Source organism: Rhipicephalus sanguineus, chromosome 5, assembly GCF_013339695.2.
Source record: "Rhipicephalus sanguineus isolate Rsan-2018 chromosome 5, BIME_Rsan_1.4, whole genome shotgun sequence".
Lineage (NCBI taxonomy): Eukaryota > Metazoa > Arthropoda > Arachnida > Ixodida > Ixodidae > Rhipicephalus > Rhipicephalus sanguineus.
The window spans coordinates 88326298-88351253 of NC_051180.1; the positions used below are offsets into that span (position 1 = coordinate 88326298).

At 45.6% G+C, this 24956-nt stretch overlaps 1 protein-coding gene across 1 annotated transcript; it reads right to left on the minus strand.

The window, feature by feature from the left end:
• Positions 1-14098: 14098 nt before the first annotated feature.
• LOC119393960 (uncharacterized) lies at positions 14099-22072 on the minus strand. The gene is made up of 2 exons (XM_037661166.2): positions 21938-22072; positions 14099-15230 (listed from the first exon to the last, which is right to left on the minus strand). The coding sequence occupies exons 1-2, from the start codon at positions 22004-22006 to the stop codon at positions 14769-14771; spliced, it is 531 nt and encodes a 176-aa protein (XP_037517094.1). The 5' UTR covers positions 22007-22072; the 3' UTR covers positions 14099-14768.
• Positions 22073-24956: the final 2884 nt, after the last annotated feature.

The window sequence follows — 24956 nt, forward strand, 5'->3', positions numbered from 1 at the left end:
TGTCCTATACGATAACAGAAACGTATACGAAAGTTGATTGTTCAGAATTTTGAACTGCCGGAACGTTGTAGCTTCCAACCGGAAAGCGACGAAGGCGCTGCTGAAGTTTCTGCGTTCAACCGAACTCGCTAAACGACTATGACGCTCCCGTGCTTGAGTGTGTGTGTGTGTGTGTGTGCGTTTTTTGTTGTTTTTTTTAGTTTTGTTTCCTTCCTTACCTTTCTATTCCCCCTTACCCCTTTCGCAGTGCAGAGTAGCAAACCGAAAAACTTCTGGTTAACCTCCCTGCCTTTCACTTCACCTTTCTCTCTCTCTCTCTCTCTCTCTGTCTCTCTCTCTCTCTCTCTCTATACGAAAGTTTGCTTTAGGCAGATGAGTCAAGCCAAATCTTATTCATGGTCTCATTCGTTTACGCGCATGTGTGAATCTGCCTGTTTATTAAGGCGAAAGCCTTAGATACCTCAACAAACGCGAAAATTGACTGTCGGCGTCGGCGTCCCGCGTCAGAGGAGTCAACACTAGTGATGCCAAACATCATCATCACGGGATGGAATTGTGATATGACGTCACAAATTGGCAAAATTTGTGACGTCAACATGACGTCACTATCACTATACACATGAAGTCGTCGCTCGTTCAAATGTGGGCCGATCACGGAGGCATTGTAAAACCAGGTAAGGCAGAAAACACGCATTATCTCCAATCCTGGAGGCTGTGCAAAACCACGTTAGGTGCAGAAAGCTTTATGGGGAACGGGAGATGGGGGGGGGGGGGGGGGGAGGGTTCAATAAACCGACTGAGAAGAAAAAGAAGATGGATTTTGCCTTCGAGTCGTCTTAGGTGAATGCATAAGGTACCCTGTGATCTTCAAGGGTTCTGTACTTTTAATAAATAACCTAGATTTTCTCCTGTGCAATCGTATATACGCCTTTCTTCCTTTCTTTTATTGCGATGGCAATTATATGGACACTCACGGCGGATTTTTGCCGTCGCCGTGATGTCCCAGATATGTATATGTATGCATATATATAAAAAAGGCACAAGGAAAAATAAAGCAGAAGAAAAAATCTCGAAGCACCCGACCGGGGACTCGAACCAGTGACCCCGCGCTCCCCAACGCGCTGCGTTAGACAACTCAACCACGTGCCATGCATGCGCTGGCGAAATAACGGCGAGCTATTTATATACATCATTTGCCGCTGGTGGGACGCAGACCTCGGAGGAGCTTGAGCGCGTTTCTTATCACGCAACGCTCCTACATTTTCTCTCAATTTGAAAACTGCCCTTGAGACGCGCACGACAAAGTGGCCGCTTTCTGTACCCACTCGTGACGTGGAACGAAAAAAAAAAAAAAACACGAGGCACACCTAATACTTTAGGCACGCCTTGCGTCAGACGCCCCCGTGTGGCAGGAGGTGCAGCGGGGTGCACTCCACGCGCCGCAGTTTAAAAGAAAAAGAAATATCTACGGGCGTCTGATTCTCCATTGTCGACATTTGCAGCGCGTTGCTCAAGCACAAAGACGTAACTGCTGTGACAGTTGTTAGTTCACGTTTGCCCTGTGTATACGTGTGCGTTCTTTTTGGGCGTCCTTCTTTTTGCTTCAGCGGCGCGCTGCAAGCATCCAGCTGCTTGTCGTTCTTCGTGTGACGCTCCAATTTCTTGCTGTCGCATTCATTGCTTTGCCCTTGCGGCGAAACTGTGACCTTTCTTTCTTTCTTTCTTTCTTTCTTTCTTTCTTTCTTTCTTTCTTTCTTTCTTTCTTTCTTTCTTTCTTTCTTTCTTTCTTTCTTTCTTTCTTTCTTTCTTTCTAATGTAGATGTAATGTAGAGGTAGTTTAAGAGATGACAAAATGACTATAATGCCACAGTGGCACGGCCCGCGTTAGTTCCCAGCCCTGCCATGCTTCGATACAAACCACGTTTATGTTACCGGAATGGTATTTCTTTCGAGGCCGTTCTTTTGTATCACCTAGCTATTTAGCTTTAGCTAGATGTAGAGATAATGTTGAAGTAAATGATGAGATTACGGGTCGACTGTAATGTGACGTGTCCGCCGCCCTAAGGTGTTTGTATTGAAACCACCATTTCTATTACCGGCCTGGCATGTCGCTATCTTTCACTACAGTGTGAGCTCTTTTCTTAGCTTCTCCGTCACTGATTATTTTGCGGTCGCTATTACTTTCGGAGACTTGGTGCAAAGCTATGAGTCATTAGTGTTTTTTCATTCTTTGTTTTTATTTCTTTTTGCAATCGGTGAGTAAATGGTGCAGCTTAAATGCTTCGAACGCCCGGGAAATAGGCGATGGCCGGCATAGGTCAACATCAATTGTTCGAACGGAAACTTTTGAACTTTTATTGATCGATTTTATTTATTACGAGCAGGATGCCTAAATATTGCCAGTGAAATACAACGCCCGTCTACCACTGCAGGAAAATGTCTGCAAGAGGCTAGAATTTTCTGCGTGAATAATGCCAATGTCCTGATGAATCCTCACCAAAAATCGTCAACTAACGGTTCGTTTATTCAACCTGGGATCAACCTTGCTGTTGCGAATGCAAATAGAAATAAATTTAACTTACTTATGCAGTTTTACGCGTCAAATCCGCAATCCGATTGTCGTACAGCCCGTAATGTTGAAGTTGGGCACCGACGTGACATCGCTAAGTACAAAATTATTCAAAAGGGCATTTCGCCAGTTATGGCAATGTGCTTGTTCACCGTCACGAACACCGCACAATCACTCGCATTGGTGGTCTTTATTAGACACATTATTAATTATTTAATGCTCGAAAGCGCGCTAAAACGAACTGCGACACGGTCATGGTGCAGAGGGAAAGCCCGGTGTTATCGATATACTTGATTAGGTTGACGCTTACAAGAAGTTCTATAAAAAGCCGGTCGCAGGCTACATACTGACAGAGAGATAAAGAGCACCTTTGTGACAATACGCACCGGTTCCAAAAGTAGAAAAGAATAAAAGGTAGGACGGATGAAGAAGATACAGCATTTTATATGTACGGAGAGATGTCTCCGGTAAAGAAAAACAACAAAAATTTGGCGAAGCTTGCACTAAGCTACGCAAGGCTTGAAACAGCGAAAATGGACAATTCTGAATTCTAATCTGGTTGCTTCTAGGTTGTTTCTATAGGCTTTAGCTAGGTTAGTCAGGACACGGATGTCCAAACTCCAGAACCGAGCGTTCGCACCTCTCATAGGTCTACGGGCGCGTCGTCGTTGGCGTAGCTTGCATCGCTTCGGGCTCTTCTCGCAGCCGCCGTTGCCTTTCCCGTTCCCAAGTACACTCGAAGAAAAAAATAGAGTATGTGTGACTCTTTTTGGAGCGTTCTGACTTACCACGTATACGACTCTTTTAGAAGAGGTACGGGAACTCTCTTGGTGGTTCAGAGCGGGTGCGCTCTAGGAGAGTACCTTGACTCTCTTAGGAAGCGTGAAAGGACTCTTGTAGGAAGGATCATATTACGACTGCTGAGGGAGTCGGACGCCTCTTGCCGGTACACTCCTGAGTGGGTCAAATGACGCCCATCGAAGCGTCAAGCTACTCTAGAACTATTTTAAGTTACTCAACTGACTGATGCTCTACTTTTCACAACCACTGTTAGAAATAGCGAAGTATTCATTTTAGCACGTCCATAATACTTGCCCTTGTGGCCATTGACGGCAAAAAAAAGCATAGTTCAATTTTAGCATTATTTTAATAAAACTAATCAAATTGACCCAGCTTTTCCAGTAGAGTAATGTAGGAAGCGCGAAAAGATGGTCTGTGATTTCCTCTGACCTCGTTTAACTAAAATGTGTCACTGTGATGTGCACAGTGTCATATACTGCAAAATAAACTGCAGAAATTGGCATCATGTTTCCATATTTATTCCTTACGATTATGAATAAATCAAAAAGTGGTGATGGCTGAGGCATCATACTGAACTCTCTTGTGCTCTCACCGTGAACCGTGTGAACGTCTTGTGCTGTCACCGCAAGTTTGCGTTGAGAGCACGAAGCTCCCTTCGCTCACTGTAGCGGCCGCTTTTGCGAAAGGAGCGCGCTGCTCACGCAAAAATAAGTTACAACTGTGACAGTTAGTTCGCGCTCATCCTGTGTATCTTCGTTCCGTGCGTCCTTTCTGCTTGAGCAGCGCGTTGCAAGTTTCGAGCGGCTTTCCGTTCTTCGCGTGACATTACAAATTGCTGCTATAGACCAGAACACAGCGAACTCCATGCGCATCGCCATATTTGCATCGCGCGTCGCGCCATCTATCGCACACGCGACGAAAACACACGCGCGGGCTGCCACGCCAGCAGACGCTACACAGAGCAAACGTGAAACTTCCGAAACTCAGCCCGTCGGAGAGCGTGTTTCGCGTCTTTTCTAGCCTGGACATTTTCTTTGATTTTATTGAAACATCAAGAACATCTTCTTCATGCAAGTCCACAATGTATACAGTACGTGCTGAGTGCGCTGCGGGAGCAACCTCGTCAGATACGTACTCTGTTACATTTGTAAAAAAACCGTTCTCGCTGTAGTACGCGTAAATCGTAATTGCAGTGCAGCTCGCGAAAGAGTGAAACGATGTTTTGTTGCCCCATATTACAAGTTGTGCACAAAGTTTTCTGAAAGCTGATCATTTCAGCATGCATCGCGTAATAATTAAGAGTACGCTTTACGGGTAGTTTCGCTGAACGTACTTTTTGTTTCACGGGCGCTCTTAAGATAATGCGTCTTGCTCACAAGAGCGTGCTATCAGAGAGTATAACCTGAAGTATTGTTCAGCGATCCCTTTTGGAAGCTACCTGCGCTATTTTATTCTTGTAACGATGGTGCTTTACAAGCGAAACTGTACTACTCTTAGTTAAGCCGGTTAGCTACGCCTGCGACGTAAAGGACACTGGCGCAAGTACTGTTTACTTACGTGCCAATATATGTATTATGTACAGCTGGATGCCTCGTGTCCAAATAAATTTGGGGACATCAAACACTGAAATGAAAGCACGAAATTCTGGCCAGCTGTTGAGGAGCAGCGTGCCATTTATTAACTTTTGAAGACGAATTCTCGAAGGCGTGGATGCCATCAAAAGCACTAAAGCTTAATACTACGTTGAAAGTGGAAAAGCATGCTGATTGATTGTGCTTGAAAGTACTACCTTGCACTAGATTTTCTTTAAAGGAAACGCTCAAAGGTATGACGTGCACCCCCACACAAAGCTCACGCCTGCCTTAACCCAGCTGCGTGTCACGCAAATTAGGTTCGCAAAATGAAAGAGGTGGGCATCACACTGCAGAATACACGCTGTTAGTGTACTTACTCGCGCATTTTCACTCGGCTCCTAGTTTTTTTGCTTGAATCACAGTTATCCACTCGCGGCGAAGCTGAAAACACCGCACCGGCACTATTTCCGTGGCGCGTCGTAATCGTCGCAGACAACGCTAATATCCTCTTGTTGCGCAGCTTGTTTTGGCATCCAAAGACGACGCAGTAGTGCCCAGACGAGCTCTTATACGCTGAAGCGGCGTGAACGGGTACTTTTTCGCACTTTAAAGCCTCAGAACTGCAGCTTGCCCTGTTTACTTGGTGCAGCCCGCGCGCGCCTTGGCAGCCCCGGTCAGCCCGGCGTCTGGGTGCGAGAGTATCCTCTCGGCTCGCCAGCAGCCTGGGTGCAAGACAGGCGTGCTCTGGTGTATAGCATTCATTCCTTCGCCCTTGAGGCGAAAGAATGCCCAACCAACGCTCAACTGCGTCTGTGAAGACACGTTTCACTTTCGTGCCAGACTGATTCCTATGACAGAGGGATCAGCCATGTTTTTATATGTTTATCTCACGCTCTCTCTCTCTCTCATAGACAACCCTCTAAGTGGCATGGTGTTCTTTAAAAAAAAGGAAAAAAATTCCGCAGATCCCACGTACCGTGGGAATCGATGTTATGCGAAGCATGCGCGGGAAAGTGAGTGGGGCGTAATTTTTCACACTGAGCAAAACGTGACGGAATGACACTAGATAAATGTGCAAATTGTATGCACACACATATGTTGAATAATCGCACATGTTTTATATAACCAGTTGTTTACAGTAGCGCAACGATGCCAACAGCAACATGGGTGCTACCATCACCAGACACGGGAAGCTGACATGTAGTGGTTACCTATATTCTTCAATATTGGATAGCACGGATTCGAACAGGACAAAGACGAAACACAGATGCACAGAACAGGCGCCACGCGCAACTAAGCTTTCTTCAGAAAACTTTCGCTAAATATATACGCAGCCGAGTGGCACGGGCAGGCGCCCTGCACGTAGTACGTTACACTCAGTTACAGTTTGACGAACAACGCACGCACGTTTCACGAACTCATGTACATCTGTGGAAGGGGTGTTTGACAGTTCTTGAACAAGGTCATCATCACCGTGATCAGTGAGCACCAGCAGCTGGACAGGACTTGTTATCGAATCCGTTCGTGATCGCGGCTACGAGGGTCTAAGTGTAGTGAAGTGCAAGGTATAGTACAGCTGGTAGAAATCGTGGATACCTCTTACGAAGAAATGATCTATGATGACTCCTGTCCGGGACCTGGCAACGAGGTCTTGTGATGCCCTGTTCACATCCAAGCAGTCTTTCATGCAGTGTAAGCAGCAGCCGTTGTAGGGTTTTGATAAATCATGTTCAAGTCACCGGTAATGATGAGGGGCATGGTCCCCTGGGCAGAGTTATTGTAGGAAACACTAACCCTGATTTTTGCGCAGTCCACGTGGTCTACGTTGCGGACCACGTGAACGAGTGGATGGTAGTTGAGCGTCTTCCAGGGCTGTTTTTTAGATGCGAAGTATCTTATGGCGGAGTTCAATCCGGTGGTGGTGGTGTGCGGCGTGACAACCCTTACTGCGCATGCGCATGCCCTCTCCACTCCCTCTCCCCGTCCCCCTCTCCACTTTCCCTCTCCCCTCCCCCTTTCCACTCTTCCTCTGAAACGCGGGCTAGACATGCCGAAATTCTCTCCAGCGCAACGCCGCGATGAGCACCAGCGCATGCGCGTCACCTCCCCATCTCTCTCCTCTCTTATGCTGCCCCCCTCTCGCACGCCTGCAGACAGCGTTGCCCGCTCGCCCTGTGAGAATTAACAGCCAGGCTAGAGGGAAGACGCGCGTAGCGTTCCTCTTCGCGTTCCACGACGCGAGGTCGGTAGCATGCCCAAAGAACGCCAACGGAGCGCGATCGTGCAAGTCCTCCGGCTTCGCATCGCCTCATGGTCGCCTTTAGCGGGAAATAGTGTAAATTTCTCTTCAACTCCTTCAATTCCATTGCGCCCGCCGCGGTGGTGTATGCTCGGTTGATAAGCCGAAGGTCGCGTGTTCTATCCCGGCCGCGGTGGTTTCATTTCGATGGAGGCGAAATGATAAAAGCCCATGTGCTGTGCGATGTCAGTACATGTTAAACAACGCTGATTAAACACTGGTTAAAGTTGGTTATCACTTTCTTCGCTTGTCAATCTGTATGTTCGCGGTTACTGTGTTGATTGAGACTCTATTACCTGTGGCACATACCCGCATAACATGAACTCTGATATTCGGGTATGCGCCACACGTGAGTGAGAGAAAGGGTTTTATGACCCACGTGACAGGTATATTGCGTTAGTCATGTCATGACCTGTAAATCGTGTTGTTCATACTTTGTACTGTTCATGTTGCTATGCCAATTTTGGTATATTACAATCTACGGAGACGACCAGGAGAGCGCTCAGACGTAGGCGGATAGATAGATAGATAGATAGATAGATAGATAGATAGATAGATAGATAGATAGATAGATAGATAGATAGATAGATAGATAGATAGATAGATAGATAGATAGATAGATAGATAGATAGATAGATAGATAGATAGATAGATAGATAGATAGATAGATAGATAGATAGATAGATAGATAGATAGATAGATAGATAGATAGATAGATAGATGAAGAGCACAATTCGACAAAACAGCTTTTCGCAATGTCACCTTGCCACGCAGCACAGTCACAGCGAAAGCTGGAGGAGTGGCCTTTCTAGAGCCTGTTGTAAACTCTTTTGAAGCGACTACGGCAAGAACAGCAAGGTGCCCACTACGCGACAAACCGTCATAGTTTTTGCGTAGTTGGGAAGCACCCACTGTGCCATTATTCGTCATCCTGTGGAGATGCGACGTACCCGCTACACATCTGTGAGGCATTATGTGCACTTTGGTGATGATGTGGCTGATGAGGATGAAGAATTATGGCTGATCCCTTTGTAATGGGTGGGAAGCTTTAAACCACGCACTCGTTACGCCATTCGCTTTGTGCGACGCCTGGTTCTTATTTTACCCTCCTACCACGCTGTACTACATATCTTAACGTGATTGCTTGCCTCACATGACGCCTTTATAAGGAATTTTTGCGAAATAGTTTCTATCACAGGCGTGTATTTGTGGTAGACAACTCGATTACCACGCAGGGCGCCTGGGTTCAAATCCCACTCGATCCTGGCTATTTTTTTCTCATTGCGCGCGGTAGCAGTAGCGGACACCGATGGCGGCGGCGGCGGCGGCGGCAGATAACCACGCCACCAAAATTGGCTGCCGTTGTGTTCTCATAACAGCTTTCGCTGCAAGACTCGAGGTCCTTCAGCTATTTCATTATCAACTGACCAACTACAACAAAACCATTGCCCTTCCGACTGCGATAGCAGGCGTCGTATTGCTCGATCGTGTCACTGTAGGCTAGGCGGAAGACTGTTACGAACTATGTGGTGAACAGAACGAAAGGCACGCCGCCACATTCTTAAGCGCAACCCGTTCGGTGTGCAATTGTTGTTTCGTTACTTTCACATATAGTAACAAGAAACCAACACCACTAGTGCTGTATATTCCTTACATAAACAACCTATAGGTAATAAAATAGTTGATAAAAATATTATTCGGAAGAAAAACAAAGAAAAGAAACTTTTCCCAGTAATAGTCTCATTTGTTTCAGATTTTCGGGTCTATTATTAGTTTTGTAGGATACTTTCCTTGTTCAATCTGCAGTTTGTGTTCACACAACATTCGGGTATGTATATTCAAGATGTAATTACTGCATCTACACGAGGATGGCTTGGTGGGCTAGTTGGTACTGCATCATGAAAGGCTACAGCGCACACAGACGGGGACGAAGGAACAAGACACAAGACGTGTCTTGTGTGTTCTTCCTTGGTCCCCGCCTATGTGCACTGTAACCTTTCACGATGCATCTACTCAACCTTTCGTGTGAGAAACCAGATGTCTTGAACTACCTTTCGCCTGGGTCTAAAACAAAGAAAGATAGGCGTTTTGCATTGAGCCGTTGATCTATGAGAAAACGTGTCTCTGAAAGTACAGCAACAAGACGTCGAAGGACAAGAAAATGTCACTCAAGGCCAGGGACACTTAGGCGTCGCCTTAGCCATTATAGTCATCCTGCTGTATATATTTTAGAACTTTAACTAAGTATTTAAAAGTACTACGAAAATATATACATTTGATCCGTTTTATTTGCGTCCTCTAAATTTTTAGAAAAACTAAATATTTTGGATAGACAGCCACTATCACTAGCAACACTTCTGGGCTCATGGTCAACAGAAACTTTTCGGAACATTACTGCACGCGCACTAGTAGCGTTTATAGAAGAATCAGGAATGTCAGAAAGATACTGATTCACATAAACAAATATTGTTCGCATTGTTAATTATTGCCAGATATTTCTGGTCACATGTTTCGCGTGTTTTCGTGTTTCATGACACCTGTGTTTAAAGTGCGGTCCAGTGCCGACGGACTGTTTGTTAACCACCTTCTGCAAAGAACTGTAAGATGAACTTTTCTTTTAGAGCGAACGTTTCTTGGGTATGAACGTTGTTGTTGTTCACGTGTCAACGTTGTTTATAACGTGTGAACATTGCTTTTGTGAATGGACATATTCGTGCGTGAATTTTGCATTGCTTTATTGTTATTGTTAACTTCATGGTACAAATTGCAGTGCTCTAGTACATAATATAGCGTAGAATAGTAGAAGCTTGGGTGAGTTGGTTTTAGTTCATGACGGCATATAGTACAGTGCGCGACCATATGGGTCGCGCACTGTACTCTCCTTAAACACTCTCCTTAAACCTCTCCTTAAACACATTTAATTTAAAAAACGCGAAAGCGACACATAAACGACCTCACGAGCTTGAACAAGTCTTTATAGCTTCTCTGTTCAACCGACCCATCGCTGGGCAAGTGTGGCGGCGGCACTGTAGAGTTTGTACATAATAGAGCACTGCACGGGCCGGATTTTAAGGCCCGGGCCCGGCTCGGGCCCGCTTTATGAAGCCCGAGCCCAGCTCGGGCCCGTGGTTCCAAGCGCGGGCCCGGCCCGGGCCCGGGCGACATGACCGAACCCAGCCCGAGCCCGGCCCGGGCCCAGGCGTGCTTGACCGTACCCAGCCCGAGCCCGGCCTGGGCCCGTCATTCCAAGCCCGGCCCTGCCCGGGCCCGGGCGTTCATTACTAAACTAATCCAGGGTGCGCTTGTTCATGACCAGGCCCGACCCGGGCCCGCTAGAGGATAGTAGTTGTTGATCATGATTATTAATGCCGTGCGCTTTGTAGCGGGCGATCGGACGGAAAATCCGGTGTGTACATGCATCGAAATGTTGCTTTGCCCACGGTGGTAGGTCAGCGGTTAAGCTGTTTCGCTGTTAAGTCCTAGGACGCGGGTGCGATTCCCGCGGCCACGGCGGCCGCAATTTGGTGGGGGTGAAATGCATGAACACCCGTGTATATACTTATCTTTAGGTGCACGTTAGAGAACTCGAGGTGGTTGAAATTGATCCGGTGCCACTACGGCGTGCCTCGTAAACATATCGTGGTTTTGGCACGTAATACCAAGGAATATAAATGAAATATATCGTATGTGTCAACCTAGAATAAAAGACCGAAATATTTATGCCTCCCATGGGAACAACCGTGATCTGGCCCATTGTTAGTGCTGCTAATATATATATATATATATATATATATATATATATATATATATATATATATATATATATATATATATATATATATATATATATATATATATATATATATATATTAGCAGCACTAACAAGCGTGGTGTTTTTGGTATCGTGGAAGACTACTTTACTAATGCGAAAAAAATCGTTTTGCTCTTTAGTGTCCCTTTAAAAGGCGTAAGTCGGGCCTTCGTGTGCTATACGTGTCACTTCAGCTTGCCACAGTATACCTTAGACCATGGAATGCATAACATTCGCGTGTGCTCGAAGGCCCGACTTACGCCTTTTAAAGGGACACTAAAGAGCAAAACGATTTTTTTCGCATTAGTAAAGTAGTCTTCCACGATACCAAAAACACCACGCTTGCTGCGAGAAGACGCTTAATAAGCAAGAAAACGCGCAAAAAGAAAATACATGTGGCGACACCACCTTGGAATTCCCGCGCCATTTGCCGTGACGTCACATATTTTTGACGGCGCCTGCTTGGGCCTACGTTGTTCCTAGCCGGTTAAATCGAAGTACATTGTCCTCTGAGGGGGCCAGAGAGTTGACATAACGAGTTTGTGGAAATTTCGTCGGGCCAGTGGCGCCAAAATACGTTAAATGCTCTTTGAAATGTTTTACGTCACGAATTACAAAGTTCGGCGCGAAATTTAAAAATGAAACTTTGAACTTGGTTTTCTCCTCTAATAATCGGCCTATGGTGGTGAAATAAAGTACACAAGAGTTCTCCGAGCACACTTTATCAATCTAAACTAATTCATTGTTTCTCTTTGGTGTCCCTTTAATGAGCGGGTCCGAGTCCGGCCCGGCCCGCAGCCTCAAGCCCGGCCCAGGCCCGCGGCTTCAAGCCCGGGCCCTGCCCGGGCCCGCCGGGAAACGCTTTGGACGGCCCGGCCCGGCCCGGCCCGCGGGCCGGGCCGGACCCGGGCTTTCGGGCCGGCCCGGGCCCGTGCAGTGCTCTAGTACATAATATAGTGTAGAATAGTAGAAGCTTGGGTGAGTTGGTTTTAGTTCATGACGGCATATAGTACAGTGCGCGACCATATGGGAAAAAAAAGAACAGAGTGGAAAAAGAGCGCTGCATACACATTTCTGCGCATATATTTTGCTGTTCTGCAAAATAAAGATCAGATGGAAAAAACAGCGCCCTTTTTCTTCTGTGTTTTTTTTTTCTACATTCGCGTGCTGTGCTATACGCCCAGTGAGCATAATAAAGTTTAGTGTCAGTAACAAGAAAGTGTCAGTAGGTCGTTAACGAAAGCAATCTACTTCAATAGGTTAGTAATGGTGACGTCAACGCTGACTAGCTTCAGGAGAACTTGCGTTTGGCCTAGTTGGTGCTTGCTGTTTGACATCTTGACTGCACAAAAAAAAAAAAAGGACAGAAGGAACTGACTATAGCTTTGCTATAGTTGCATTATAAGTTTTCACAGACCTTGAGCGGAGGAAAGATTCAATATCGCATCAAGAACGTGTGTGCCCTAATCTCGTCGAGGGAAGCCCTAATTTACGATATGCACGTCGAAGTGCTAAGAGCGGTCATTTCCGTGTACCTGGGGTCCATTAACTGTATACTAACCATCCATGAAAGCACTGTCGCGTTGTTTCATGCAATCCGTCCTTATGAATCTTATTTCATAATGAGACATACATGTCACATTAACGCGATGAATTGGTCGAGGAGTCCGTTGCTGTTAGACACAACGATATGAAGCCAACAGAACGTGAAGCGCCGATTTCCTTGTTTGTTTGTTTTTTCAGTCTCTCTTAATTCAGCGTTCCTTTGAAACTGTCTGGTTCTTTGAAACTGTGCAAATGAAGTGTCTTCGGATATAAAAAAATGCCTCAAAAATTGAATACACAAGCAGGGCGCAAAGCTTAGAAACAAACTGGGACAGAAACCATGTCAGTTGTCGTAGCGTCAATCACGCCGCTCCAGCGCAACGACACCGGCTGTAGCAGAGATGAAAAAAAATGAAAGGGCCGCCTCACTGACGGAACCGGACCACGCCTAAGAATGAAGTCAACTGAAATGTCGACTGCTTAGAGCTGTCAGGAAATGATGAGGTCTACTCTGACAGTGATTTAGTAACAAAGATTCGCTTTTCGTGGCTCGCAACAGTCAGTCGGTCCTACTTTGAAGTGTGGACACCGTGCGGGCGACTGCCGCCACATTTATGTAGGAAACATCTGTGTAGTTCTGGCTAATAGGCGACCTCGCCACAGGCTAAAGTTTGAACAAAATGTGAGCTGACGTTGCCATTGAAAAGTAGGTCTTTCCCATATCTCATATATAGGTCATTTATTCTGAAGGGGATTTGACGTCAGGTTTGGCGAGACATGTGGATACTGATCTCCGCAAGAACTGAAGTCTGGACGCCGACTCTGAAATACAGAGTTTTTGCTCCACGGTTATCATTTAGCACATGGTGCCGGCGTGGGGTGACTAGAGAAAAAAAATGCTTGATACCCTCCTATGAACTGTAAAGAAATCACTGTGTCACGTGACTGCTGTACATACGCATCACCTCATCCTGTCCCCACCATACGCCATCGGATGTAGCGCAACGAGACAGACAGGACAACAGAAGGGGAAAGACGAACGCGGCGCAATGTTCAACACCATATTACTTCATCACTTCCTCCCCCTCCCCCCCCCCCCCACACACACACACCTTTTTCCCCTCTGCGCAGAGTATCAGGCTAGGGCGTACTAGCTCAGGCCGACCTCTCCACCTTTATCTAATAAATTATCGCTCTCTCTTTCTCTCTCTCCCCCTCTGGCTACATTCTTACAGATAAGGCTACGGCATGTACTGCACCTTGAATACCGATGTTACCTAACCACGAAATTGCAAAAAGGAAGAAACGACTTGCTTGTTTTAAAGTGTTTTTATTGTGGTCGGCGTTTCTTCCTTTTTACAATGCCTCCTCCCGACTAGAAGGGATTCCGTCAAACCTTGGATTTCATCAATTTAACCACGAAATGCAGGCCACTTCTTTTACTCAAGAAGGTACTGCGCTCGAACCAAAAGAACAGAAAGTCAGACTAAACAACTACATTTCAAATTGTCATGTATTTATTGCGAAACACATAAAAAGAACATCAAGAGAAGGTTTGACGTCTCGAACTCCAAAATATCGCTAGGCTTACTAAATAATGTTGGGAATGTCAGAAGTAACAATGCGTGCTCAACCACCCCGACATTATTTGCATGCGTATTTATTTTTATTTATTGTTTTTTTTTTTCGTACTGCCTCTCTTTCACTTTCATATTTCGCCCTTCCAAGAAGGCGTTCACAGATAAAGAAAATCAATGAGATACGTGGCAGTCGAGTAATCCTTCATCCGAGCCGTCATACTTGGTATTCGAGGTTTTTAAAAAGCGCTTTTTTTATAGAGAAAGTCTCAGCCTTGTCGACACTTGAACGAATATATATGCATCAGGTTCTTTTGTTTTTATTTTTGTGTAGCACTGTACACTGAATGCTTCAAATTCTAAAGCTTATGCAAGTGAATACTTTTTTTCTGTTTTCGATTAAATATACGACATCTGGAAAACAAGCACGCACGAAGAAATAAAGATTGCAGCATAAAACCGGCATCAACATTTTTCGCAACCAGCGCGATTAAGGAGTTCAGTCATTCACGTCTCATGTAAGACTATAGGGGCTGGAAGGGTTTCTTATTATAGTGGCTAGAAACCTTTCTAGCCACTATAATAAGACCGTTCACGCAGCCTTCTGGGCAGGCTTTCGTTTGATGTCGATGGCGTTGTCTTGTTCCGGGGCTTGCGTGAACGGCGGCCGAAGCGGGGAGCTAAACAGCGGATTTCCCGGCCGCTTGCGACGGTTGAACAGGTTTTCCCTGTTTCCGAATAGGCTCAGCAGCAATCCCGGCCGCCTTCGGTGAGCGGCGTCCAGCTGGAAGTTGAGAATGGCCGGGACGTTGAGGCCCAACCCTGTGCCCCCGGGTCCAGTGAGTAACCGCATGTTGAAGAAGTACGGAATATTGATGCCCAGGTTGAACGGCCGCAAAGGACGACGACCCGCGGTCTTCGGCCTCTTCGATGTGACTGTCGTTTTCTCTGTTTCTTTGTCGCACGGCGGAGACGTTACGAGTGCCTCGGCCTTTGTGTCGCCGCTGTCCTGGTCAGCTACGACTGCCTTTGTGGTGACCTCATCACCTAGTACCTGCAAAATATGCCAGGGGAATGTTCGTTACAATTAGACACGTGTGACCGATAGGGTAGGTGGACAATATACTTAAAGGGACACCAAAGTGAAACAATAAATTAGTCCAGACTGATAAATTGTGCTCTGAAAAACTCCAGTGTCGTCAATTCCACCACCATAAGTTTACAAATAGATTAAAAAATCAATGTCAGAAGTCTCCATTTTAAATTTCCCGCCAAAATCTCCGATGGTAACGTCATGGATTTCAAAGAGGGCTTTTTTTTTCGTATTTTGGTCCAATTGGCACAACGAGACTTCCTGAAACTTGGTATGTCAAGTCTCTGACTCCCTCAGAAGACGACGTACTTCATTTTTACCGATTAGGAACTACATAGGCCTTAGTAGGCGCCTTCAAAGTCTATGACGCCACGGCGACTGGTGCTGGAACTCCACGGTGGCCTCGCCACCCGCATTTTCTTTTTGCTAGTTTTCTCGCTTACCAAGCGTCTTCTCACAGCAAGCGCGGTGTTCTTGGTATCATTAAAGAGTAATTTACTAATACGAGAAAAATCGTTTTTAAATGCGAAGCATTTCTTAGCGAACCTTTGCCACTTTGAGCGTTTCTATCTATCTATCTATCTATCTATCTATTTAACTATCCGCCTACGTCTGGGTGCTGTCGCGATCGCCTCCTTAACTTGGTGTAGACCAAAATTGGCACAGGAGGGTAAGAGGGTTCGGCGAATATGACTGTCGGGTCATGGCATGAATAACTTGAAAATTCTGTTGCGTACATCTTCGAACACTTTTCTCTAGATACGTGTGGCACATACCCGTTTACCACGGGCCACAGTGTACGGGTATGCGCCACAGGTGATTAACAGTGTATATCTACCCAAGCACGGCGCGAACAGACATGGGTAACTTAAATGCGAGAGCTTTAAGAAAAACCGACATCGGCAGCGTTGACCCGAAGAATGAAAATGGGAAAGAATGAAAATTAGGATCCCAGCAGGAATCGAACCCAAGCATTCTGCGTGGCAATCAGGTATTCTACCACAGAGCCACGCCAGGTCGATAAAATGGTTTAGGAAAACAGCCTATGCAAGCGTAACGTCGGTGCAAGAATAATTGTGGTTGTGGTGCTGGCTATCTAATTTTACAAGAAGGCAATAAACACAACATATGCACTTCTACGATACAGGCGTCAGATAAGATTGACGTCTATGGTTCCAGTGCTGGCTCCGCTTTTATAACACTCTAATAAACATTACATCTCTATTCCTATGATTCAGCAAGCTATATTGAAGCATTGCTCTACCCGGGAGGAATACATTAACGAAAGTTACGTATGTACCCTAACGTGAGGGCTAACGTTTCTTCGCACCGTAGGTTACCACTTAAGTGCCAGTGTTGTCGATGTCCCTGCTAAGCCAACGATGTGCACACAGCTACTCGATCCAGAATCGATCCACCTCGTAACGCTTGGCTCAAAGCCATAAAATACAGCATAAAGTACTCGCTGACTGCTTCGCAATAAACCGATTCCCACAACGCGTGGGATCTGCCTAATCTTTTTCTCTTTAGTGTCTCTTTAAAGCAAACTGACCGGTGGTTTCAGCCCCAGTGAGACAGCATATAGAAAAAAAAGTCTTCCGATAGCAATCACGCTACAAAAGGCCTCCATTGATTATGCTATGGTAGCATTGCGCCACAAGTGAATGAACAAATCTTTAAAAGGAAATGATATACATGCCCCTAATGTCAGCAAAACGGAAAAGAAGGTTCTGCAGTGGGGACGAGTGAACACCGTATAATCGCAAACGATATGGCCCGCAATGCACCTAAGCTTTTAATCTCGCCAATAGGCTGAAGACACTAGTATGTGAGCACTACTCGAATTGCTTTTCGCGCTATTATCAAACGCGGACATGGATTTACGATCCTTGCTCCTAAGCATATTCCGGCTTAAAACGTCTGTTGCACCAGAATCGAGATACTATGCCTATACGATCAAGTTCAAAGGTTTGTCGATGCAGTTTAACACTGGAAAATAACTGCGCGATTCATCAGCGCTGCACCACGCTTCCACTTGTCACGTATCTCTCGTGCATTCTCAGCAGCTGATAAGGAACAAACGAGTTTCTTTATCGTCATCAACAACTTCTTGCTCTCGGACGATAACGTGGAATAAAGGCTCATGCACTTGTTTTTCCTTTACTGCCTGCTTGATCATGTCAAACTAATATATAGAGAGCTTAGCGCACAAATAAGGCGCCAGCTGCTCCTTAGCTCTTGAATGTAACAAGCATGCGGCATATAGAAATACACTTTAACTGATCATTTCTGGTGGAAACTGCATCTTTTATCTTAACATTGCACGATTATAGTTGTAGTCCCGGGAGGCTCCGCTCTTCAATAACTGTACGGTCTAAACCAAGTTGACGACTGATCTTCGTCGTAGTTATCAAGCCCAGAAGAAAATTTTATTGACCTATCTGACACCTTCAACACCTTCGGGTTCAACATATTTAGTGCGTCTCGCAGCGCTATCCGTACTCTCCCCATGTTTTAACATCCAAAACCTAAAATGTAGAGCGATTGGTGTATTGGCGAGGACTTTAAAAAGTAAGCTCGAAAATTAGTTCAGTAAACACATGCTGCATTTATTGAAGCGTACGCCACAGTAAAAAAGCAGCCAGTTTTCCAAGTTAATGCTAGACCACTTTAAGAATGGCAACAGCGGTCGCTGACCAAGCCCGTTTTGACAGGACATTAACCTATGATTCGTAAAAAAAAATAAAAATAAAGGATGGATGTCAATAGAATGAAGAGACCGAAACCTTAATTTTGGGGTGTAAATGACCTCCGAGTGCACACGTACTGTCAATGGCGCGTTCCGCCATCACTGAGGCCACGGTTTATGCTACTTTCTTTCCTTATGCTTCGCCACGGCAGTGCTGCGATGTAGTTTCAGTGTAGCGGTGGCGTGACCCAGCGTGTCCGTGACAACTCTTAAAAGACACCTGCGGACGCTTCCTGACGCCAACAACCATTTGCACCGAGAAAAAAAAAACTTTGTCATGTATTTTCGATCCTCATGGTACTGCGCGAAGTAGCAACGCATCCAAGTGATTAATGCATGTGTTCTTCACACGACTGTGTGAATGGACACAACTGCGAAGCACATTGATGTGCACCTGGTATCACTTTAGCAGCACTATATTTGACTTGGTCCTTTTATTCACCACTAGCAGTTCTGTTGTTACCGCCAGGCGACCTCAGTAACTATCATACTGCTGCTTGGAAGGCATTCTTTACAGAGTAGCATGTAGGCACCTTTAAATACGAGGAAGGAATTCTCTTTACTTCAATTAAGAACTTTCTCTTTCTCTCTCTCATTAAAATGGTCACAGAGTGCACCCTACACCGTCATTGTTCTTGTGAAAAACTTCGCCGTGCTTGTTTTTTTTTAAGTATATCTTTTTACTAAATGTGCCTATACATGGCTCCGGCTACTCCTCTTCCCTTACTTATTAATTTGCCTCAGGAACTTTTAAGTAACAGTAGAGTATTGTAAAACTCACTACGGCAATGTCCTTTTAAAAGGAAAGTTCTCACGTCATGCATAATGCCCACGTGTCGACAACAACAATGTTCGTGCACCAATTACCATCTTCGTCTCGAGGAAAATTTATTAACGCGATAGCGTTAGAGAGCTCGTGTCGCAGAAATTCCGATGTCGGTGTCGGCACCCTTGGTTGTGAGCGAAAAATCGACCGTGAGCGAAAAATCGAGAAAGAAGCAAATAAAATAAAGATTAAAAACTTCAGCCCCGTTGAGGATCGAACCCGGGCCGTTCGCGTGGCAAGCAGGCGTCCTACCACAAAGCCACGACGTTACTTGCAGCTGCTTCGGAAAAAAAACACTACATAAATGCCATGTAGTGGAAGGAGTCTCCTTAACGCATTTTGTTCGACAAGTGTCACGACGAAAACGAGCCCATTCGGCGATTTGTAGGCGCATTTGGGAGGCCATCAAACTATGTCGAAAAAGGCCGGGATAGTGCAGCCATCGCCACTAAAAACACACACGAACTTTCAAACAGCTCTAAAAATGGACAACTATGGCCATCTAGCGGAAAACATATCAACAAGCAAACAGCAAACGCTAGGTAATGTTCTGCCATCTGTGAGGCATTGTGAGACTCTTCATGGCCTCCGAGATGGCGAGCGCGCGGCGTATATCTTGGAGGCCATGCGACTCTTGCTTTAGATCAAAAACCTGCACGATTCGCGCACGCGCGCGTGTGTGTGCAACAATACACATTAATAAGTATGCAGTTAGTGGTTGAAGTGCACACTAGGGGCCGAATTTCGCTATTGCGTTCAACTCTTAAAGGCGAAGCTTAAGGGTCCCCCAATTTTTTAATCGCTTTAGTCCGCCTGGAATGTCACATTTAAAGATAACTTTTTATACAACATATTATAACGGTCTTGATTTTTTTTCAGAGGTTATTCACAACTGCGCACGCAGGGCTCACGTAAAATACTACACGGGATCTAGGAAAGAAGATGGATTTTAAGGGCTCGTTTTTCTTTGTTAGACACAATATTAATGAGAACTAACAGACAATAATGCCAAGGAAAGTATAGGAGGTGTTATTTGTGATAATTGGGATATAAATGTGACGAAAGTAAAGTGGACGAAAATATAACTTGCCGCCGGCAGGGACCGAACCTGCGACCTTCGAATAACGCGTCCGATGCTCTACCACTGAGCTACGGTGGCGGTCATCCCCCCCCCCCCCCCCGTCCACTTTATGGAGTATATATGTGCATTTAAACCTAGGAGTGTTAGTAATCACCGATCGCAGCCATGGCGGCGAGTGTCGAAGACTTTTTCTGCCTTTTGGCGTCACATGGCACGTGATCTTTTTGCGAGCTGGCAGCTGACCAATAATCCCTCGCATACTACCTGAAGGCAACATGGGATCTAGTTTTACACTTTGCAAGCATATTATTTCTCTTATCACTATAGGATAATAGTAAAAATACTTACTTTCAAATGGTTTTCGTGATTTGAGTAGGACTATACAGTAGCAATCAAATAACGTAAATGACTATACAATGCCTAGTCAACCAGTTACACTGTCATATATCGGAATAAACGCAGCAATTCATTCCTCCCAAAGTGCAGAACCCATTCTTCCGAAAGATCTCACGAATTACCTATTTCAGTCGGAGAATAAAATGAGGAGGAGAAGAAACAATTTTAATAAAAGAAGGCCACTTGAAAAAAAAAAAAGATCGCACGTTGACTTTTCATTTCTCACTTTTGTAATCACGAAATGCAGAAACGTCGTATCCGATTTGCGGTGGTCGTGCATCAGCTTTTCTGTACCTCAAGTTTGACGATTGCAATACTTAAGTATATCAAGTTGAAGCTGCTCACAGCTTCTACCACTATGATGGCGAAAGCGTATTACTGTAGCTGTAAGCAAGAAGCTGTGGCGATGAAAAGCTCGGGAAAAGATGCAACAGACACTTGCTTCATTCATTCAAGTATACGCTAAGGAAAGAACGAGCAGCGTTTCTCAATTTAATGCTAGCGGCTCTTTTGAAACGATAACACGCGGGTAAATGACACAGCCCTCTCTGGCAGGCGATTCAGCGCAATTTGTGTTGTCACTGTCAAGCTTAAAGATCTGCTAAAAACTGAGCGCTGGGTAATAGTGCGCAACAGACGGGCTTTTTTTGGCAGCTGTTCCCTTGTCTTGTTGTAGATACTGCGAAAGAAATACTCCACACGCAGCCTTGAGCGCGCTCGGTCTGGTATCTACAATGCTCCCACATAAAATGTGTACGAATAGTGCTGGCAAGTCTAATGCCCGTTCGTGTTTTTCGAACTTGACAATGACGAGTCATCTAGTACCCATCGCGACATCTTATACGAGCCAGCGTCGGGTCCAGAAAAATACGTCGATTTGCCGTCGCGAAAAACATTCGGACAATCTAAACTCACTCTTGTAATCTTTCTTGCTGTACAAATAACAATGCTCTCGCACGGGATGTCTCGTGTTCCTGCGTTTAAACAGCTAACGGTGCAATCTAACGGAAACTTTCGCAGAACTTAAGAGATACCAGATGGAAAAGACAAAACTGGGTTCGTTCCGGAAACGGTATATTTCCGCAGTTGCAAGTCAATGACCTGTCACTTAATTTACCACAGCCGCATCGTTGGCAGCCACAAGTGGAGTCGACTGAAGATAACTATTGTGATATATTTGTAATCCGGCACTATAGAGTGAAGTAATTCTCCCGCATTACCGATACTGACAAATAACCGAAAATAACTACCCGTAGATAATGGCTCACGATCATTATGACTGTCCCAAAGCAATGCATCCATGCGCTTGATTTTTCATTAGAACAACAACAAAAAGAAACACCTACCTGTGCATAAATAGCGTTAATAAATGAAGAAATGCGGGAACTCTTGCGTGTGAATTGATTGTGACCGACAGCGATATTTTCTGGAGCTCCTCCGCCAGAGCTCGTTCAAGTACACGAAGAATGCGGAAGCTACCGTTACGTCTTCTTTGCGGAAAATTCTATACAGCGCTGAGTACGTTTTAAAGCGAAGTTTCAAGAATCGCGCAGGAACGCCTTCAGTGGTACGGCGCATGCCTGACCGAACAAAAGAGATGCGCGGGGGGGGCTGACCTGAACCAGGAGAATGGCCGCTGCGACGAGAAGAAGCCGCGAAGCTGAGCGTGCTGAAACCGGCTGCATATCTTGCGAGTGTCGCCGCGGCGAATGTTCAAGCCGGCAAGAGACCGGGAGACTGCGCAGCGGGTGTGGTGGGGACTGTGGGCGTATCGAAGCAAGGATGGTTTCGCGGGTGGTAGCAGCGCTTCCGAAAAACCTACAAACCGGCTCTGCTCGCCTACCCTTCGCAGCTCCTCCTCGCACAACCCCCCCCCCCCCCCGTATTACCATCCGCCGGATCTTGTCACAGATAGATCAGTCGCACTAACTGCACCGGTGGCGTGTACGTCAACTGATGCCCCGACAAACCCCCTCCTTCTCTCACCTCCTCCCCCCCCCCCCCCCCCCCCAGACACACCTTGACCTCAGCCCCGACCGCCGAGACCGGTGTAGCCGGGCGCTTTTGGTCCATCGTTCGGCCAGTCAACGCGAAAATAAACAGTGCGCTGTTTGTCGCTTCACCCGGGCGACAGTTGGAAGAACGTTATTTAATATTCAAGAAGAGAAAGGAGTAAACAAAAAAAGGAGATTAGTACGAAGGGAGTGTGCAGGTAAACAAGACGGTTGGTTAGGAGGTTAGAAAACTTTAAGCCACGCACGCCTATCACTGTGCGTGTTTACGAACCTTGCTGCAAGCTTCTCCCTCACCGGGCCACGGTTTTCAGACCGACAACAGCTCGCGCAACCTTGGGAATAAATTTGAATGAAGCGCGACGTCTTCGTGGTGCGCATGAGCGGTGTGACTCAAGAAATGTAGCGCGCACGTTCGTCGTTAATCTTCGAACCTGTGAATGTGAGAGCGTGTGCCCTATGTCCTTCAGCCACTGGTAGGTAGGATAAGGACACAAATCAAGCACCAATTATATTCGTCAACATGAGCATAGTGCGAATCGTAACTGCTTAACTTCGCCAGCGGTTTTTCGCAGATGTGAAAGTATATATATATATATATATATATATATATATATATATATATATATATATATATATATATATATATATATATATATATATATATATATATATATATATATATATATATATATAGTCGACGTTTGCTGTCACAATGTCGATGAACTTTCGTTCACTAGCGCGGGGAATTTTGCTGCGAACAGCGGACGTCACGAGGCTACGACGCCACAAAGGTTGAAACACAAGTGTTGAAGAAAAAATCTTCATTAAACGTAAGGGAAAGAAAATGTTAAATTAAAATATTTGTTGGACTTTCGTGCGCCAAATTTCCGATCAGCTTGTCAGGTCTTGAATAACACATCTCGAGCTAGTTGGTCGTTCATCATAAGGCAAATACAAAGGACAGTTTACGAAGACAGACAGAAGAAGCAAAGTCGGTGCCTCGTGTTCCTTCTGTCTGTCTTCGTAAAGTGTGCGGTGTGTTTGCGTTATGACTGTAAGGTGCACCGTATTGGTGGACATCAAATGAAATTAGACAGCCTTGGATGATGGAGCCTGGCTATATTTCCAATACTTAACAGAAAAAAATATGTGCTGTATACGATATTAACTGATGTGTTGTGTACGGCATGTAACGGATGTAATGTGTATGACGATAGGATAGAAATGCCACGGACTGTAACCTATGGTCACTGAGAGTGACTGAATGGATACCAGAGGAGGAAAAACGCAGCCGAGGGCGCCAGAAAGTTAGGTAGTGCGAAAAAAGTGAGAAGTTCGCAGGCGTGAAATGGAATCACCTAGCGCAACACAGGGTAAACTGGAAATCGTTGGTGAAGGTCTTTGCTTTGCTGTGAACGTAGGATATGCTGTTGATGCCGGTGATGCCAGTGACGATGACAAATTAACAATTACAAGTAGCTGCCACCTACAGTCAGTGACAACCTAAGACTGCAGTCAGATAGGTACCGCTGGCCAACTGAAAAAGAATTGCGTAGATCTAAGTACGTTCGTTCATTTCGGTGACAGCAATAAAGAGCTTAATAACTATTTCGAGTCGGCTTTCTACATCTCCGGTTAGAGCTACACCAAGGGTCATATTGAAGAAAAGGCCTAGAAAATGTCATCAGGGGGTTCCGCTCTGAAGGCAACGTTTCTGGAGGATAACGTGCAGCGGAAGTCATCCTCTCAAAGGTTCACACATCCGCCTTTGCAATAGAACAAAATATCCCGAGTGTGTATCATTGAGCGCACTGTCTCGAGATGTCAAAACTCGCCTTATAGTTCGTGCATTCAAGTTATTCCGGATGCTCCCAACTGCGACGGAAGCGGAAGCAAACTATACTGTTCAATGTGCCGACATTCAGCCTTAACATTTCCTTTTGTTGTCATTTAGTTCCTTACATCGGGGGGCATGGTCTTACGACTCTAGCATTAAAATCACCATCTCTAAATGCGCGATGGTGCTCACTTCCAATCACGGGCACGTATCCGGCTGTACATCTCTGGGAACGGCCGACCCAACGCGAAGTTTGCCCTGCGGTGACGTCACTGGTGGAGCACTTCCAAGGTGCATCGTTGCAGTTCTCAGGGGCCTTTTGTCAACCCCTATATGCGCATCGTTGCTATTTTAAGAGGCTCTTTGTTGGTCGAGGTGTGTTGTCACGTCGTCGTGACGTTGAAGAAGGAAGCAGTCGGCTTGTTCAAGACGAGGCTCTTTACTCGGGCGAACTTGTGCCCAGGAAATGAAAAGTACAAGCAATACACGCTTACCGTCGGCCGTCGGTAATCTTATCTGAGGTAAAACGTATCGGCATTCATACATGTGACATCAAACATTCGAGCCTTATCGCTGATGGCCGCGTTAGTTTCTAGAATAAACACCACTGTTCGTGTTTGCGCGCTCAAGCCTGTAAGAAGATTCTAAAATAATCAAGAAAGTGATTATACATGTAACAGACTGGTTACATAAAAATAGCTTAAGAAGCGCGCTTGGCAATATAGTAAAACGAGATTTGCGTCGCTTGCGTTGGCGACGTTTGGTATTGGTTACCTGTATCAA